The following is an 18,421-nucleotide window of genomic DNA, read 5'->3' on the forward strand; positions in this document are numbered from 1 at the left end:
CCGGCGGAGGTGCTCGCGGGTAAACTAGGGTGGGTGGTGAGTAAGTGGTCCATATATAGAAGCGCCCCCACATTTACCAACACGAGCGCACACCTGTCACGCATATATATGCAGTACGAGGGCCGAGGCGCACACTTTTTGAGCTTGAGTTGCTTAAGCTCTGCCGGCTTCACGTTTCTACGTTTTGAGTATTGCAAAATAACAGCTACAATCAGCGTTCATCATGCCTGGACGTCCGCTTTGGCAGGTAAATTGCGTTTGAAAAATTTTAATTTTTACCTACTGATATTGTCGCGCATTTAACATATTTATATAGATTCGCGCCATTCAAGTATGGACGTTACGGAGTTGCTCGCGTCAGTTGGTATAACCTGTAAATTGCAGCCCACATTAGGCTATTGATTTTTAATGATCAAGTGATTTGATATCTTATGTTGTAAAAGTTCTCAAAGTATTCTTCTTTTAATTGCATATTCTCCATATTAACTTGCATTTCAAAATCACTGTATATGCTGCGTCATGCAATAATGCGATTCATAGTGTTTGTTCAATATCATATATTTGTTTACACCATGAATTATAATTGCAAGACATTATAGATCAATAGATAACAAAAACAATTTTTTTCGAAAAATGGAATATTCTTGATAGATGGTCTTGACAGACGTAGGAGAAATATTGACTGCTTTATATATTGAAAATCCATCTATTTCAAACGTCTGACTCAGGATACATTTTTGCAATACTTTTTCCAAATTTTCGTTGAAGTGCTTCTAATTCTGTACAGGTTATAAACTATGAATCATTCGATGCACCGTCATCTACACTAATTTAATTTACATTACTCATATCTTTTTCATGTAAACGAGATTACATTTTCACGTTATATCATTCGTTTTAAATAAAACAAATTTTGGATATTTAGAAAAGTTTTCATAGGATTTTTTACTAATTAGACGATATAGAATATTTCGTATGATATCGTAGCGTGAAATATAAATATTTGGTATGTTAATGCGATATCATAACACGAGACCAGTGTTGGCTGTCTGCTGGTATACCGCCGACTTCCAAAAATAACGTAAAGACTTGCCAAGCTAAGCGAAAGTTTCAATCGAGTCCTACGGTATGGTCATATTAAAAGGAGGAAAAAGTAAAAGAAAGAAAAATTTGTGTCATGACGACGACATCAAGTATGGTGCAAACTTTATTTACAAACAAGTCGTGAATATTCTAGCATCTGATCTGAAATTAATTTCATGTTTAAGTTGCTTAAAACCAAACGGATTCAAATGATTTTCACCATAAGATTTCTGGAAAGTCGAATGATTTTCCAAATTAAATAACAGTTTCAGCAGTCAGAATAAATTATCTGTTTTTAAAAATTAAGAACAGGAATAATCAACATTTATCCTTAAAGACTATTACAGATGAAAGTTCACCGCAACATATTTTTTCTAAATTAAAAGATTAATACAGTTAACAAAGTGGAATCATATACGTTTTGTTACTGTCTAATACTAAATGAGAAATAAAAAAAATTATTGTTTGCACAGGATATAAATAATAATATTCGATAATATTGTTAAAGGACGATAATACTAAAACAAATTTCGATTAGGATGAAATGATAAAAATTCATGACAGGTAAATACAGAATGCACATAATATACACACACATATGTACACAAATATATAAAATATAAAAAATAAGTACCTACTAATAGGAAAATTTCATTAGAATGAAATTTGAAACTGCTACCAGTAATAATAGTAATACTGCTTCCATAATATTTAGTAAGTGAAATAAATTTTTATTTAGGACTCATTTCTTTAGTTGCATAAACATTCGCAATCGACTTTACCATCATATGTCATATTTCAGGACACACTCGCTATTGTTTTATTATTTGTGCTAACGTTTGCCAAGAACTTGACATCAGTAGAATTTTCAATATACCTCGACCATTCTGCTTTTAACATTTTAGAGAAAATAGTAATAATTGATGGTCAAAATGTTCCATTCTCGTAATTGATTTAAGGTACATGTTTCTTAATAATTCCGACTACAGATGTCAGCAATGTACAATAATACAGATAATAAAAAATAGCAGCGTTGCCTTTTTATTTTGTACATTTGTTATTTATACATTATTAATTTGTACATTATGTTAGCAAATTGTGCGAGGACAATTACAAATCTTAGAAAAGACATTAGACTATTCGTTCGAATTGATAAAATAATCTTTGACGTAGAGGTTCGGATAAAATCTTACATTTACATGTTAAAATAACTAGGAAGTCCTGCTTGTAATATATATAAATCTTTCCCGTGTTACGCGATATGATATAATTGATGAGCTTTTGTCGGCATTCTGTATCATGTTTTCTGTTTTCTTTAATAAATTCTCGTGAAAGATAGATTGATATTCGATGTGTTAAGAAACGTATTTTTGACATTTTATTTATATAGGTAGTTATATGTCTGTCGTGTCATGTATAGTGTAGGTGTAGGTGTCATTATCTTACAAAATTGTTTATTGTTTTTGTGTGTATGCTAGGTGTGTAGGTAAACTGTTTGTGAATGTAACGTGTGTACGTAATACGTTATGTGTGATTATAACGTAACGTGTAGTGTATTTAAGTGTTTGCTTTTGACTAATAGTTATGGTTTATCGACATGATTTCGCATTTACGTATACAAGAGTACAACGACGTTTCAATATCATATCCTAGGGAAAAAAGGTCACTACATTATCGCAATGTATCTAGGATATATTTTCGCAGACATTCGATGAGAAAGCAATTTTATAGCTTGGTCGAATTCAGCGTCATAGACTCGTGACTAGAATACTTCGAATTGGTCGATAGTTGCGTTCTTTGAGTACTTCGAAATCGACAATTTAGTAGAAGATCTTTAGTATATTATTATTTAGATCTAGATAAAGTTTCGATGTCACGTGTTTTACGTGTTGTAGAATGTTTACATGTGTCGAGTGTTGCCGAATCCACCGTGACCAGCTTGACTGGCTCCTTTGTTGTAACCCATCTGCAAATTGAGCTGGCCCTCGCTGGCTCGAAGTTGGTCTTCCGTGAATATTCTCTTATTTTCTTCAGCCATTTTTGGTCCTAGACGCGGTCCATTATATTCCGGATGCTTCTGCGTCTGTGTAGAAGAAAGAGATACATACGACAAGTCTGTTAATTCTTTCTTTAAACTTCAAAATCTCTGCTTAATTTTAAGATACGTACAATTCTTCCAAGGGCATAGAGACATAATGTAACTTGTGGGATATTGCGTCTTTCGAAGAGGTCAGCTGTCTGAAAGATTTCTTCTTGTGGGACACCATATTCTTTAATGGCTGCTTGAAATCTGCCCGGAAAAGAATCCACAACAGTATCAACTGATTACAAATTGATAAAACGAAATTGTATCTAGACTAAAGTACAATTGAAGAGGCTTTTTGGAAAAAGGAATATATAGAGACAACCATAGGATAAAACGATGAGTAAATTTCATGAGTAAATTTGGAAGGTCTACCGCAATTCTAATTTCTTAGAATTAGCAACGTTTTAACTGATAATTATAATATCTCTTAAAGAAACTTTGTTTTTATATTTATAAAATACCTTTGAACGTTTTCCATAAGCTGGAAGTTGGTTCCCTTAGCCTGAATCTTCTTCACCGAGCCAGGCGCCAATTTATTGATAAGCTTGCACAGGATGACCCCATCTTTGAGAATATCCTCGTAGTTTCCAGGTGGAAGTTTTTCTCCTAAAACAGCTTCGATCCAGACCATAACTTCAGTCTCTTGTTCCTTGTTTCGGGCCTAGAAACCGGAAGTTTTTCCGTCAATTGCATGATGCGGAATTAAAATCGTGATGGTACAACACTCGATGTCGTCTCGAGAGTCAGGGATGGTCCAGCAAAGTGTTGCCGGGGAATTTAAAAATGTCAGGAACGAAAATAGACCGCGACGGTATTATGTTACCGCGGCCGTAAAACGAACGTCGAAAATAAAATACGACGACCGATCTGTTGGCTTTTATTAAAACTGGCAAGAAGCAGCAACGTTTCCGCCACCTGTTTCCGTGCCGTGTGAATCCAGAGTTTTACTGATTTCTAATAAAATCGTCGATAAGACGAAATTATGCTTCTGGCATCCTGACAATTCTTTCACCTCCGTGAATCCCTTCTCACGGCGTCTGTATCGACGAAACACATCTTTTATTTTTTAGGATAGGGCTTTCCAAACTTTTATGAACCGAGAGACCCATTTTCGCGACCTAGTCGAAGTTACGAGATGTAACTGCTGTCGACAATTGATCGATAAACAATTCATAGATTTTAGTCGAGAGAAACAGGGTGACTAGAAAATAGTAGTTCTGTGACCTTTAACTGTGATCTTTAACTGAGTCAACTTGGAATTTTTCGACGAGTAAAACTCTCCCAATGAACATGTAAACTATTCTCATATTTTAATTTTTATCGCGACTGGATCGTTGAATAGTTACTTTCCATCGCAAAGGTAATTCTATTTCATTCGACATCTTTCTCCTTTGAATCGACTTACAAATGGGCGAATGCCGACAATCAACACGTAATATATTTCGAACGTGTTGCCTCGTAGTAAATACAAGTAATTTATAAAATCCTTTTAGAATAATTTACAATGCTAACGAACGATTGACGTAGATGAAATCTGGCTCTATGTTCGCGATAAATTAGTATTTATAGTAACAAGAAGCTTTCTTTATCAAGTTGTTATTTTACGATTGCCGATTTATATACAGTTTTGCCTCAAATATTTCAACGACTTACAAGTGGATGAATATTGAGCATCAACGCGTAACATGTTTCGAACGTGCTGCTTCGTAATAAGTATAAGTAATTTATAAAATCCTTTTACGATGATTTAAAATGCCAACGAACAATTGGCGTAAATGAAATCTGACTCTATGTTCGTAAACAAATTTCTAAGCTTTACTAAATTCTTACTTCACGATTTATATACAGTTTTGTCTCAAATATTTCAACGAGTGCATTATCTTATGTCTGGTTGAGAAACGTTCGTGAAAGATCAATGATATTGCCGAAGAGAAATTTTCAACATGTCTGCGAAATGTCAAGCCTTTTGAAGCAATGTATTCCTCCTCGAATGCTCTCGAGATGTATTTTAAGCTATCTATTCTCAAAGGACGTGGCGTTTTCGTTCAGGTCAGATCCAACTTTCGAGGACGTTTCGTGAACGTGACACCTGGTGCAACGATTCACCAAATTAAAAGTTAAATTGATCGAATCCTCTCGAGTTTTTCTTCCAGTGATTCGGCCACCGATCGAGTCGAACGTCTGCGCTAAAGATTTTGCTTTTGGAAATTCATAATTTTTTTGCTAATATATTTGATATTCAGTCGTGTCAAAGGTTTGAAATGGAATTAACGAGCAAACAATGTTATGTAAATATAATAGGTGACGATGATTGGGAAATTGGCAGAGTGTTGTAATAAAGTCGACAGTTCAATCTTTTCGAAAGAAGATCTAATAGCACAATATTAATCTTGTCGCAGAAATCGATCTATTAATTTTTCGAATTGGCATTTCCTCTCGAAAATATCGTCAAGATATATTACGTAAGGATATTTATCTTAGGGTATAAATACTCCGACTCCGGATGAGACGGGGGAGGAGATGTGCGTCAAAGCCGATCAGCGGTACAAATTGCCATTTCGTAGTTACCAGTTCCATCGTGTCAATAATGCGGCCGACATTTGTTAAATAAAACTAAGAACGAATATCCTACGTGTCTTACAAAATCCTTCTTCTTCTTCTTTTTATTTTCATTTGTCTTTTCTTTTGCAACTTCGAACGTTACTGTTACGTGTCAAGATTAATCCAGCAATCTGGGAAAATCGCCAAAACGAAATAGCCCAAGGTCTATCGTAATTAGGATTCTACGAATAACCACGGTTTTCGCCCGCTAACGTAGCAATAAGAAGTTATTCGTATATCAGATTTATAATCAGTATAGCTTCGCTTATCGTTAATTGGCATGGTATGATCAATGTATACGCGATTAAGCCTCCATTAATCGTTATTTTCAACGAACACTTGATTTCCGACGGGATAATGAACACGTACCGGCATCTTTCTTCTTCTTTTCTTTCCTTCGACACTGTAGACGTTGCCACGGAGACTGAGTTTTACCGTAGTTTAGGATAGCGACTTTTGAACGATGACGCTGACTAGAGACTAAGTCGGACGCCGTGCGTCGCGACGCTATATGCCGGTCTCCCCTCCGCCGTATCATTTCCCGACATTCACGAACGAATATTTTTTGGCTGAGTGCCCAGTGGGTATTCCCACACCCCCGCCCGTAACCAGATCTTGACACTGCAGCTCTATTTACAAGAAGAAACAAGAAATGTGCTTGTAATGTTCTTAGTAAACGTGCAAAATTTTTTCTATGCTATCGTGAATATTTTTTTCGGATCGCAGTTTTAGCGTGTTTCGCGATCTTTTGATTTAAATAAAATATTTATACGATTGTAAGCTATAATTTGTTTACAAAGTACGATCAACAGGTTTAATATGTAGGTTCACCGCCGATCCGATTTTCGTGATCGTATTTAAGTAAATCTAGTTCAAGTAAAGAGAAATAGGTTTAATATCAGAGTAATATCTTGTTGATTCGTCATCAGAATTAATAATAGCTTGCAATTTTCTTGCCATTGATAAAATTAAAGATTTTCTCATTTCTGATGTAATTGCGTTTCAAAACTATCGACGGTTAAATATTTACGCTACTTTAATTCTCTCTGGAAACACGTTAGTGTAACAATATTTAGTAGATGAAAGAAATTTTCGCTGAGGTTCTGTTTTTTTAGTCGTGTTCAGAAAAATTGGAATTTCCGTAAATATTCGCGATCTAGCTATAATAATTCGTCTAATGGCCTCTCCCTCAGGTTCGAAGACCGGTTTCGCCATACATGATAACTGCTTCTCAATTTGCGTAAATATTCGCGATCTAGTTATAATAATTCGTCTAATGGCCTCTTCCTGAGGTTCGAAGACCGTTTCGCCATACATGATAACTGCTTCTCAATTTTGCTCGTGCACAAGAGCAGACTGCTTATTTTTGCACCTTCTTCTTCCTCTTCCTTCACCTCCTAACTTTCTTACAAACAGTCCCCCTTTGAAGCTTCACAATCCTTCGTAGCCACGAGCAACATTACGTACATCCCCAAGGCAATTAATTACAGAATTCCGAAAATACGTGACTAAGCATCGAAAATAGCATGTGCAATTTTGTGAATACGAGAGGGGATCGTCTGGAACTCGAATTAAAGCTCCGATGTCTCTAGGGAGAGGTATCTTTCAACTGTTTCGTTTTGCTTTTGACGAAAGATGTCAAAAATAGGTCACGGATCAGTTACGTTAGAAGCGGATGTACGTATCGTTGGCCGCAGCTATGATGTGTCTTTTATTGTTGAATGCTGACGTCGCAAATAAACGGGGGAAATCCGTGGACGAAGTGGAAAAGTTCGAACAAGTGGGTGTGTTTCCCAACGAACGATGGTTAGCCGATCCGTGGACGGGCGCCAGATGAAAGAAACCGATAAGCAAGACGCTCGTAATTTCTGGATGCTGGCCACTTCGAAGGGTGAGGCCACCGCCGAGTTTAGATTCCGTCAATTGACGCTGTTTCCAAGTTTATCGTAACCGTAACACTACGGAATTGCGTAGACGGCTGGAGCGAATACGTATTCGCATCTGATACATCGAGATCGAATTACGTAACAAAAATTAGATTAATCGCGTTAACGAGGAGGTTGTCCCTTTACGCAGTCGTTAGTCGATGATCGATCAATGAAACGATCTTTTATCAGGTTGTGTATCTCATTTTCATTTGAAACGTAATTATTTTTAGCGACACAAATATCGTTGATTCTGAAATTTTACAAATTAGCTAATCGATGTTTAAATCGCTTCGTTCTACTAGGGCTTGAGAGCAACGAGTAGATAGAAAAAGTATTTACATACTTGTCCGAAGAGGACTGACTGGAGTAAGACTTCATTACGTGGCGTCCTTCCACGTGAACTTAACGTATCACCTCTTACTTTCCTGTTTTCCTGCGATAATGCATTTCCAGCAAATACTTAATGCATCTCTACTTGCATTCAATTGTAAATGTTGTTCACATGTAGGTGGTATCTAAAAGAAAACTGAATTCTCAGAAAGCATCGCTTTCTAGACGATTCGTGGATTTATTTGACGGACATTTGCAATAGTAGTATATTATAAAAAGCACTTTTATTAATTTCTTAACGTTTAACACATTTTTATTTATTTTATATGATTTTAATACGTTTATTTAATTATATCTCATTTTTAAAATAGTTTACTTTACTTTGTACCAGTTTGTACCTACGCGTACTCGATGCGTTAGTGCGTCGACTTGCCACTAGGTGGTGTCGAAGAAGAAAGGATTCTCACTGTCGAAAGATGACGTGAGTGTTATTAGTAGGACTGTGGAACATAGTATCGTTAGCTTTGCGCAGTGGCGATATCGTAACCAATGAGGTTCTACCGAGGTGCGATTATTGCTAGTTGAAAACTTTTACCAATACCCCGCCATGACGATGTGAAATACCATCGGCTACGGCAATTTTTGAAAGTTTCTGCGGAAACTGATAAGTTTTTTCAAAAACTAAGAATTTCAGAAATACGCTTAGGTTGTTCTATTTGGGACACAATTAAGTTTTCATCATTAAAGATATTGTTAGAAGGTTAGAGAGCTTATTGTGTGTAACTAAAAGTAGTTTTGAGACTTTCAACTTCATTTTTAAACTTTAGCGAGAAAGTGTAGCGTTATTATACGCACGATCGGCTCGATATATGAACTGAGCTTTATCAGTGCTTCAAGTGTAATGACTATGACTTGAGCTTTCAAGATCGAATTTAATGAATACGGCGCACATGTGTAATAGCTATTTCCAGACCTCATCGTCCACAAAAAATATTGGTCGACATTAATCACTTTCAGCAGCTATCAGCGTGCCATATGTGAAGTTTGCTGATAACATAAAAAACACGTATTAAAATAGTTCTTTGATCGTAGGTTGCTGGGAAACGAGAACCAAGTCAGGAAGCCGAGGCTCAGCAATGGATCGAGCAAGTGGTCGGTGAGAGATTTCCTTCAGGTATGATCATGAAGCTCGCAATATCTAACTTTGATTTTCATCGATTTACGTATTATAAATGTGTAATTTGGCTGGGACAGCCATAAGTACAATTGATTAAAGTTTATCGATGATACTACTACTCCTTTGATACACGTGCTCTCGTATATGAACTCCTGTTCTACGGAGGTGGTGCAGTTCGAAAAGCGTGTCAATATCACCACCCCCGTTCAGGACCAATGCAACGCATCCAAAAGCCAGCTGCGATCCTATAATTCCCGGGTACGAATGTCAGGCCGCGTGATGTCGCAAAGGTTAACCTTATTGACTAGGTCAGTTATTGGTATGTGTAATGAGAGGCGACAAGTCGACGAGTAAAAGGAAAGGATAATTGGAAATTTGAGGAAAATTTAATAGAGCGAAGAAGACGGACAACTAGATATATTGTCACTTATAATAAAAATGGTACGTTTAATATTTATAAATGTAGTAATTTTGATGACTTAATTAATAAATTTACTAGTTATACCTAATATCTATAAATCTAAATGTTAGTGAAAGGTCATTGGTTGTGAAAAACTGATACTGAAGCACGTAAGATCCTGAGTAGAGTGCGGAGGGTGAATGGTTGTAGGTGTTTGTTAGGGGTAGCTTTATCTTCTTGCTGCCGATGTTCTCCTAATAAAACGCGCGCTTTGTTGCGTCATTCGAGTCACCCTATTGAACGAAAAGTGGGTAGCGACCCCCTACATCCAACGTGTACCCCTGGTTGTTGAAATACGCCAGGCGTCGACGCAATCGCTGTGCTGAACGAACGATCGTATAACGACACAGAACAGTACTCGAATTAAGACAAACTAATATTTTTAAATGATCCTTCACGCTTCTCTATTAAAATACTATATAGCACCCTATTAAAATACTATCAAAGTTAAAAAATTATATTCTCTCAGTCGAAATTTTTATTGAGCGATTTTGATCTCTATGATAGATTTTCATGTTAGAATAAGTGGAGGGTGTTTAAACTTCAAGCATCATATAGTTAGACTTTATGTCATATTACAGACTATCCCTTGAGCGTTACGCAGTGTTAGTTCCACCCACAGCAAGCAGCAGCTCTACACGATGATGCGATCCGGGTATATGAAGCTTTTGATGTTATTGACTCATTTAAAATTGAACTTGAGCTACCGCCTCGTTCGATCGCTACCGCCCACTTTCCTATTTTTCCGATTCGCCCTTAACGTCACTCACCTTCACGATGATGCACAATTGGAATTCGATGCGTTTCAGGATCCTCGAATCTTTCCATTCTAGATGTTAGCCTGTTCCTGGAAGCTCGCGTGGCATGCTGGACACGACCTTTGTATACCAGTTTGCATACTACCAAATATTTCTTAAACAAGGGTAGGAAATTGCATTTTATTTAAATATTCGCATTCACATACAATTTCTAGAAACGTTCATGACTGTTTGAGTAAAAGATACTGAATATTTAAATGACAAAATTTTTTGGAGAAACTTGATTAGTTTTTTATTTGATAAAAAAAAATTGAGAATTAATTAGTGAAAGATGGAATTGAAAAATATTAAAATGATGACAAAAGTAGTTTCTTTATAAGATTAGAAATATTTACATGAGTGAGAATGAAGTGTTCTGCTGTTAATACCGTAGGAAGGAAAAAACTCCGCTGAGAAAATCGTCAAACGGTCTTTAGCAATCTTTTGCCGACGACACGTATTGATTTAGCGTCATCTGTTCATCATGTTACGTCGTAAGGACGCCAACGTATCAGGGCCGCATACGAGAGTCCGGATAGTCAAGTGAAATATCGCATTATGTCATTTCTTGTTTCCTCTTTCTTGCACACCTTCCGGTTTGCTTCTCATGAAATGAATTACATTAAGAATTCATCCAACTAAGTTTTTCTTGTTTCGACTGATTTATTAAAACAAAATGTCAAATATCATACTTATCAATTTACACAAAGTACATATCTAACACCGTGTTATTCATTCTCCGTACGTACTTTAATTACAATTTTTGTAATATTCATATTTTTTTAAACAATTTATTCTATACATAAATGATCTTCGCCAAAATTTATTAAACAAATTACAGCGCAATTAATTTTCTGTTTTAATTGCAGAAATTTTATGATATCGCATTATGCTATTGTGAACGCTCCTTAAAGCTCGTCAGGAAGAAGGGTTACGAGTTACGAGGGAGGCAAGTGTCAGTCATCTGTTCGTCACGGTGGCACAACTAGCTTGCTTGCACCAGGGTACTAGCAGACGTTTGAGGGATTTATGGCTTGCCCGCCACGTTGACGTCAACGTCGACGTATCGATCCTTGTGCACTTTGAACCCTAAGCTTTTCACAGTTCGCAGTCTTCTCCTCTCCTTCTCGAGGAGTAGCTTCAGGTGATAGAATGTCGATATGTCGAACTGCCCGTCACGAAACGTTGCGTGACGTCACGAAAGCTTGCAGTTACTAGGGTAGCAAAGAGGGTCAGTAGATGAATTTATGGCTTTCTTGCCGACGAAGGGCAGCACCTATTATTCGCGTAGACTTCGATGTGTTCGTTTGAAGAATAAGGGCATTTCCTTCGGAAGAAATCGCGTATTGGATATTCGTACGATCGAAAGGTTCTGGAGATATGTCAACGGATGCCAGTTGTCCATCAAAAGATCGTCAATGACGTCATTCTGAGAAGAGCTTATCAGGATTACAGCCCGAGGGTAGATTTACGACCGAAAGCAACAAGTTGTTGCCTCGGGTCGTGTTTCATTTGGGATGCCCGTAAAGGGTGTGTTCTTTGTTTTTATTAATCCTGTAATTTCATGTAAATTTCTTGTTTCCTAATATAGGTTGCTTAAAATAGGACAGATTTACAGGGACATACAAAATTATAATATATTTACACATTTAAAAATGAAATTTTATTTTAAATATCAATTTTATCGCATATTTTTTAATTTCTATTTTTCATTGGTGTTGTTTAAATTTTAAGAGTTTAATTATGGAACAGAGTGTTGGTTTATTAACAAACAAGTGCGTTATATGAAAAGAAATTGTTGATATAGTCTTAGTTTGACAAAAGTGAAGGGAAATTGGATTCTCTTTGCATGTGAGAGGACTCGTTCCCGCGGGACCTGTTGCTTGCCAGTGGTCGTAAATTCAAGCCGAGGATGTTGTCCTGATGAAAACCGTGTGTTTGACGTCTTTATGACATGAAACTGACGTGAAATCGATACTAAGGCACGCAAACGTATTTGTCGAAGTTAGGGTGAACCATTCCGTCTCAAGATTTCTTTTCTTCATATCGTTGTACTACATAATGTTATATACTTTCCCACTCTAAAAAATTATTTGTTTAATCTATAATTTTTTCTGTACATGCTAATAAAGATATTTATTAAAAAAAAATACATACTAAGATATGCGTTCTTTGCACTTTATTATTTAAATATTACTGTTTCAATCACATGGGTTTTATCCACCTGTTTGATATACGCAATAATATATTCTTGCACAGAATTACGGATAAAAGACATGTGTACAATGTGTATTTGTAAAGGAAACAGGCCTCGAGCAATTTATCGATTTCACATCAAATTGTCGAGACATGACGACTATGACGTGTCACCGTAACAGGATAGTATCGAGGGTAGTAATAGTTTCCAATTCACCAATACATATTATTGCGACTCAATATTTTTTTGACGCATAGTGTCGAGTATGAAAGAAGAGAGCAGTAAGACACGCAACGTCTGAAAAATATCAGGTCAGCATCACGTTACTATGTTTATTCGAGCATGAAAGAAAGCAGCGAAGAATCGTAAGGAGCAAGTCGGTTCAGATCTGGAAGGCGTCCTATCGATTTTCTGTCATCTTCTTGCGTTTACGACATCTCATTGTGTTTCGATGCTACCAGGAATGTATACCATGTCATGCTTGTTTACTCCATATGCCCGCGTTGATCCAGAGGTGGATGCTGGAAGCTGTAGCCTCCGGCCTGTTGCCTGGATATTATGGAAAAGCAACTGGTTCGCTCGATTCGCTTGACATGCGTAGCTGAGTCACGTACACCAGTATCGCTCCCTGTCATATAATTATTTCTGTAAAGAACAAGTTTCTTCTATATTTTTCAAGACAGAAATATTACTTTCATTTCCTTCAAAGAAATTATTTAATAAGTTAATTAGTTCTTTAGTGACTTTGATAATAATCGAGGCCACAGAAAATTATATATCTTTTCTTAAATAAATTAGGTCAAGTTTTTAAATGCTGGATGCAAACTGTTTATTAGAAATTTTTTCTTGCTTGATTCTAATTTCGTAACATTCATGATTGTTCTAAATAATACTTATTCTCTTAATCATATAATTGATAGTTGTCATTTTTGTTTGAAAGTTAGGAATTAATAAAGAATTACTTAAAGAATATATTAGTTGCTGTTGATCGGCTGTCGAATACTCGTCAATCGAAAATTCAAGCAGACGACCAGTTTTGTATTAGGCGAGCAGATTTTGGGGTAAGCATGTAATAGTATCCCCTCTATTGCAAAACCACGTGACATATCGTCCTTGCAGGATCAGGATAGTAGTCTTTTGAACGGTTAGTCCGTGTCTCGTTATCTAAAAATGTTTCAAAATAACTAGTGGTTTTTATAACAAATATGTAACAAATTACAAATAGATATATAGTTTCAAACAGTACGTATTTATATTGTAATATTTACTACAAAACAAGAGTTAGAAAATAAGTTCATTATCGTTATTCATGATTTTTTGTAATGGCCTATTTCAGCCTAGTACGTAGGGTTTCACAAATTATATAGTTTCATATAAAAGACACAACTGGAAAACTACTTGAAGCTTAGTATGTTTTCTTAGTAACTCTGTAACTTTCATATTCATAGATGCTGCATATATTATCCATTGGTACAACCACGCGTAACCGTAACATATCCTATAGAATGATATATTAATCGTTGAGTTGTACTTGGCTGAGAAACCCTTGATAAATCACTTACCTATTTAAACATCCATTGCTGGCATTCCTACTTCTATCTTCTTTCAAGATACCTTTTATCCAATATATAAATCATTTTGACAACTTGATGCTTTGAAAATATCTATATGTATATGATCAAATATGTAAGTAATATACGCATATAGAAAGAGCGCCAGCGTTGCGCACATCGCCGTACGTCGACCGCAGCGCTTCCGCTCATGGCTCACGTATCGATACAATTTAAAAAGTCGCTCACCAGAGTGCGTGACATGTCAATACGTTCAATATATCGAAACGTTAACCGGGAGAGGAACTTGACAATAAACGATACATGCTTGACATCGATGTTGAGCTCCTGTCGGTTGCTGGCCTCCTGGCAATTTGAGATGCAGCATGTCTTTCGAATGGCGACGGGATTGCTTCTACGCCGCGAGTCACGACGACTGCAAGACAATGATGGCGCTGATCGAGAAACACCAGAGTTGAAGAGTAGAAAAAAAGCGAGCAACGGAAGACGGAGGCGGTCTTTTCTGATCCTTCGACCGACTGACAAAAAATGCCATGCCCCCTTGGCGCGCCTCTTGGCATAATGGGGCGCCATAAACGAGTGCTGGTGCACGCAGCCTCTGTTATTATTTCGCGGCAATCTCGTCCGCAGCGATGAACAGGGAGGAGGAGGATAAAACAAGAGAAACGACAGCTGTCATTCATTTGAACCGATAATAGCCCACCTGACAATGAAAATCAATGGTCGACATGGAGTGCGCATGTCGTTCGACCGCGAAACTTTCAAAGCAACGCTTTATCCCGAGGGAAGCCAGATTTATTTTTCTGCTATCCTGATGCCACTGTAGTACTTGGCATTCTTTTCATTGCTCACTCACTAGCTCTCCTTTTTGTCACGATTTTTTTAGGATATTTAGGTCTTAGGTGAATGATTGGTTGGGTTCGATGGATTAAGGAATTGCATAATAGTTAACCTTTTAATACCTCGTGTAACACGTACACAAATATATTTTTTATATTAAAAGATTTATAATCAAAATAAATATTATATTTATTACAGGCTCCCATTTTTGTTACGCTTATTAACACAAGGAAATGATATGTTTTTAGATGTGAGTTATGAAGATGCTTTGCGGAATGGTGTATTGCTTTGTAAACTTATGAACAAACTGCAGCCGGGACTTATCACCAAAATTAATACGTCTGGTGGTGATTATAAGATGATGGACAATCTTAATCAGTATGTATCGCAAGAAATGCTTTTATATCGCATGAATACATAATTAGTGTGTAAGTTGTAAATAACAACATTACCTGTGAATTGCGTGTAAACTGTATTATTTCATTGACGAAATATTATTATATCATTTATTGCACATACAATAATAATATTTAGTAAATACACCCCATATTATGATATCCGTGTATAAAACAAGAATGGAACAAAACGTAAATGCTTGTAGAGAAGGCAAACTCGCTAATTTTTGTTACCTACTATCAAACTTTCTTTCATCTCATGCTTTCCTGCTATGTAGTCAAGTTTACGCAATCGACAGTGTTTTACTATGGAACGACTCTCGACTCGAATCTATCGAAGTCGAAGAGTCACGGAGTCGTTGAGATCGAGAGATCAAACGATACGCGATTATTGACTTAGAATCGCCGGCGCAACTGCCGCCAAATTTTGATTGCGTCACTGTTCCTCGTGTTATTTGAAAGCCTGATAAATAAGTATCAAGAAAGTCCTAAGTCGGGATCGTCACAATCATTTCATAAAAATAAAACAAAGAACCTTATCTTTTACCTATACTCGACATCTTACAAAAAATTTTTGACGACATAACAATATATAGTTTATACTAATGATAAACGCGATTAATCAAATACACTCTGATAAGAATGCTTTGTGTTTATCATATGTACTTATATGTATATGTCATATTTCGTAGATAATTACAAAAATTGAACATTATTATCGTTGGAAATTATTGTTTGAGCTGAACGAGATTATGTCCAAACAAAATGTCATTCAAGACGAAATGTATAAGGAAGGTATTTAGTAAGAGGTTTTCTGCAAAGTACAGTAACCATGTATGACATCTGCGGCATCTGACAATCTGACCGTGATATCGCGTGCGCATGTCGACAATTGGCGCGTTTTCAATGTTTAAGAGCGCTTTCCTCAGTAGTGGGGTGAACGATGCGCAGCGCGGCCACTCCGCATTACTCCCTTTTTATGCGGAAAGCAGGAGTAACGTAGAGGTTAAGAATATTTATCGTGTGCACTTCTTTCGTTCTTACATTCCTAATATCCAGAGAGTTCATTAATACTGGCCTGCCTCACGTTCTTGCGTTACGTGGCACGTTGCATCACAACCAACGAAATGGCGGCTCTTGAGCATATGTTTATTGTTTGCTATAGGGCTAAATTCATGCTTGTAATTTATGATATTTAATCAAATAGAAATATGGTTATTTTGTTTTGCATTATTAACTTCAGCATTCTAATTGTTTAACTGTAAATTTCATTGAAAATTGTTACCTATTATTGCTTGATGTACCACGGCTATTTACGGATTAAAGAGATTTCAATGATCATCGTGCATGTCTAGACCAATTATTCAAAAGTCGATCAAGCTATCCTGCTGTCCTGTTAATCAAAGACACGAGACGTATTAATTCCTAGGTATTCTGAGAAAATAGACACATACATACTTTATTCAAGCAATGTTATTATAATGTATCGTTATTTCAGATTCCAAAAGGCCTGCGTGAAATACGGAGTACCTGATGTAGACTTGTTCCAAGCAGTTGATCTTATGGAAAGAAAAAATATCGCGCAAGTGACCAACACCATTTTTGCCATTGGACGCACTGTAATAATTTTGATCAAATACGCCTATTTTCCATTATCATTAAATGTATATAATTGTAGGAAAAATAATAAAACGATATGAATTTGCAGACATATAGACATCCAGAATGGCGCGGACCATGGCTAGGACCAAGACCAGCAGAAGAGAATAAGCGGAATTTCACGGAGGAGCAACTAAGAGCTGGCGAAGGTTATATTGGTCTTCAAGCTGGTACCAATAAGGGTGCGACTCAAGCTGGTCAAAACTTTGGAGCAACAAGAAAGATTCTCCTCGGAAAATAATATTTCTACATAGTATTTCCTAATACTCTTAAGATTTCTTCAGAAATAGTTTTAAATTAATTTTAAACAGAATATTCATCGATGTCTTAGAACAGATGTCAAATTATAATTAATCGTATTAACAAAGAATTATGTTGGACTCCTTAATTTGTTGTGTACTGTAATCGATTATAGCGCATAAAAGGTGGAGATTAATTATTTGATACGAATAATTGTCATTAATAAGATTCATGGATGTAATATAAAATAACAAAAATTTTTATTGTAACATGCTAATTTAATAAATTCATCTGATTGTGTTAATACCCTGAAGTTACATATCCAACATTTTTTGCACAGTTTCGCATGAATTTGTGTACGCGAGTAAGTACTTATATACATTGGTACAAGACATCAATGTAGATATGTCCGAGAACGAATACATTTTTAAGATCGACACGTAAAGTCGCATACAGTGTACTTGTACTTACTGGCGACATATGCAGGTAGAGAGGCACATACATGACGATGAGCCTCGTACGTGACAGCGACGATAAGTGGACGTGACGTGTATGTACACGCATTACACGCATTCTTCGAGCGGTTTCTACACCGCGAGGCTCCCCAATGATCAGGCAAGTATCTCGAGTTAGGATATCTATGGACCATTACCTATCCTTCTTTGTTTCATTCACACACGGCTCCGTTGGTTATTGAAGAGAACTTGCTGATAGAAAACTTGGATATCAATACACATAAACATTTTATATATCTACACTATTCAATTGGTACTACTTAAAATTAGGTACTATATACTATATAAAATTTATACATTTATATGTACTTGTATATATAGCTTGTAATAGGTATACTCATACACATTAGGTTATTATTATTAAATGTTATAAGATAGTTTATTTTCCTAATTTATAATCATAAATATATATATTTATACGTCATAATTATAATAATATTGAATAAGAACATTTGTTATTCCTTCTGTATTTCTATTTCTGAGAATTCCTGTGTAGTAAAGAGCAATTAAAATGGAACGAAGAGAGAAAATCTCAGCGCTTC

At 36.2% G+C, this 18,421-nt stretch overlaps 2 protein-coding genes, 1 long non-coding RNA gene and 1 other non-coding gene across 5 annotated transcripts in view; 2 read left to right on the forward strand and 2 right to left on the reverse strand.

Annotated features, from left to right (window-relative positions):
• The first annotated feature begins 92 nt into the window (after positions 1–92).
• LOC105666555 (muscle-specific protein 20) lies at positions 93–17,670 on the forward strand. The gene is made up of 5 exons (XM_012317014.3): positions 93–247; positions 9,121–9,202; positions 15,319–15,448; positions 16,964–17,084; positions 17,174–17,670. The coding sequence occupies exons 1-5, from the start codon at positions 224–226 to the stop codon at positions 17,363–17,365; spliced, it is 549 nt and encodes a 182-aa protein (XP_012172404.2). The 5' UTR covers positions 93–223; the 3' UTR covers positions 17,366–17,670.
• LOC100646158 (myophilin) lies at positions 2,099–6,296 on the reverse strand. Its single transcript, XM_003401212.4, has 4 exons — positions 6,140–6,296; positions 3,631–3,830; positions 3,253–3,373; positions 2,099–3,166 (listed from the first exon to the last, which is right to left on the reverse strand). Exons 1-4 carry the CDS (start codon positions 6,143–6,145, stop codon positions 2,984–2,986), a joined length of 510 nt encoding a protein of 169 aa, XP_003401260.1. The 5' UTR covers positions 6,146–6,296; the 3' UTR covers positions 2,099–2,983.
• On the forward strand, positions 8,549–8,689 carry LOC125386479. The gene has a single exon (XR_007226651.1). It is a non-coding gene; the product is annotated as a U4 spliceosomal RNA (small nuclear RNA).
• Positions 12,152–18,421, reverse strand: part of LOC105666554 — a 137,945-nt gene continuing 131,675 nt past the window's right edge. For both annotated transcript variants that reach the window (XR_007226460.1, XR_007226461.1), the window contains exons 4-5: positions 13,622–13,823; positions 12,152–13,304 (exon numbers count right to left, since the gene is read on the reverse strand). This is a non-coding gene — a long non-coding RNA (uncharacterized LOC105666554). The remainder of the gene's footprint in view (positions 13,305–13,621; positions 13,824–18,421) is intronic.

Source organism: Bombus terrestris, chromosome 15 (assembly GCF_910591885.1).
Source record: "Bombus terrestris chromosome 15, iyBomTerr1.2, whole genome shotgun sequence".
Taxonomy (NCBI): Eukaryota; Metazoa; Arthropoda; class Insecta; order Hymenoptera; family Apidae; genus Bombus; species Bombus terrestris.

Bases quoted from the DNA above. Each gene is read 5' to 3' on its own strand.
- LOC100646158 (XM_003401212.4), bottom strand. The intron at 3,374-3,630 runs GTATTTTATAAA...TTTTCCGGGCAG, and splicing joins CTTATGGAAAACGTTCAAAG to ATTTCAAGCAGCCATTAAAG. The intron at 3,167-3,252 runs GTACGTATCTTA...TCTTCTACACAG, and splicing joins TCTATGCCCTTGGAAGAATT to ACGCAGAAGCATCCGGAATA.
- LOC105666555 (XM_012317014.3), top strand. From the start codon at position 224: ATGCCTGGACGTCCGCTTTGGCAG. The intron at 9,203-15,318 runs GTATGATCATGA...ATATGTTTTTAG, and splicing joins CGGTGAGAGATTTCCTTCAG to ATGTGAGTTATGAAGATGCT. The intron at 17,085-17,173 runs GTAATAATTTTG...ATGAATTTGCAG, and splicing joins TTTTTGCCATTGGACGCACT to ACATATAGACATCCAGAATG.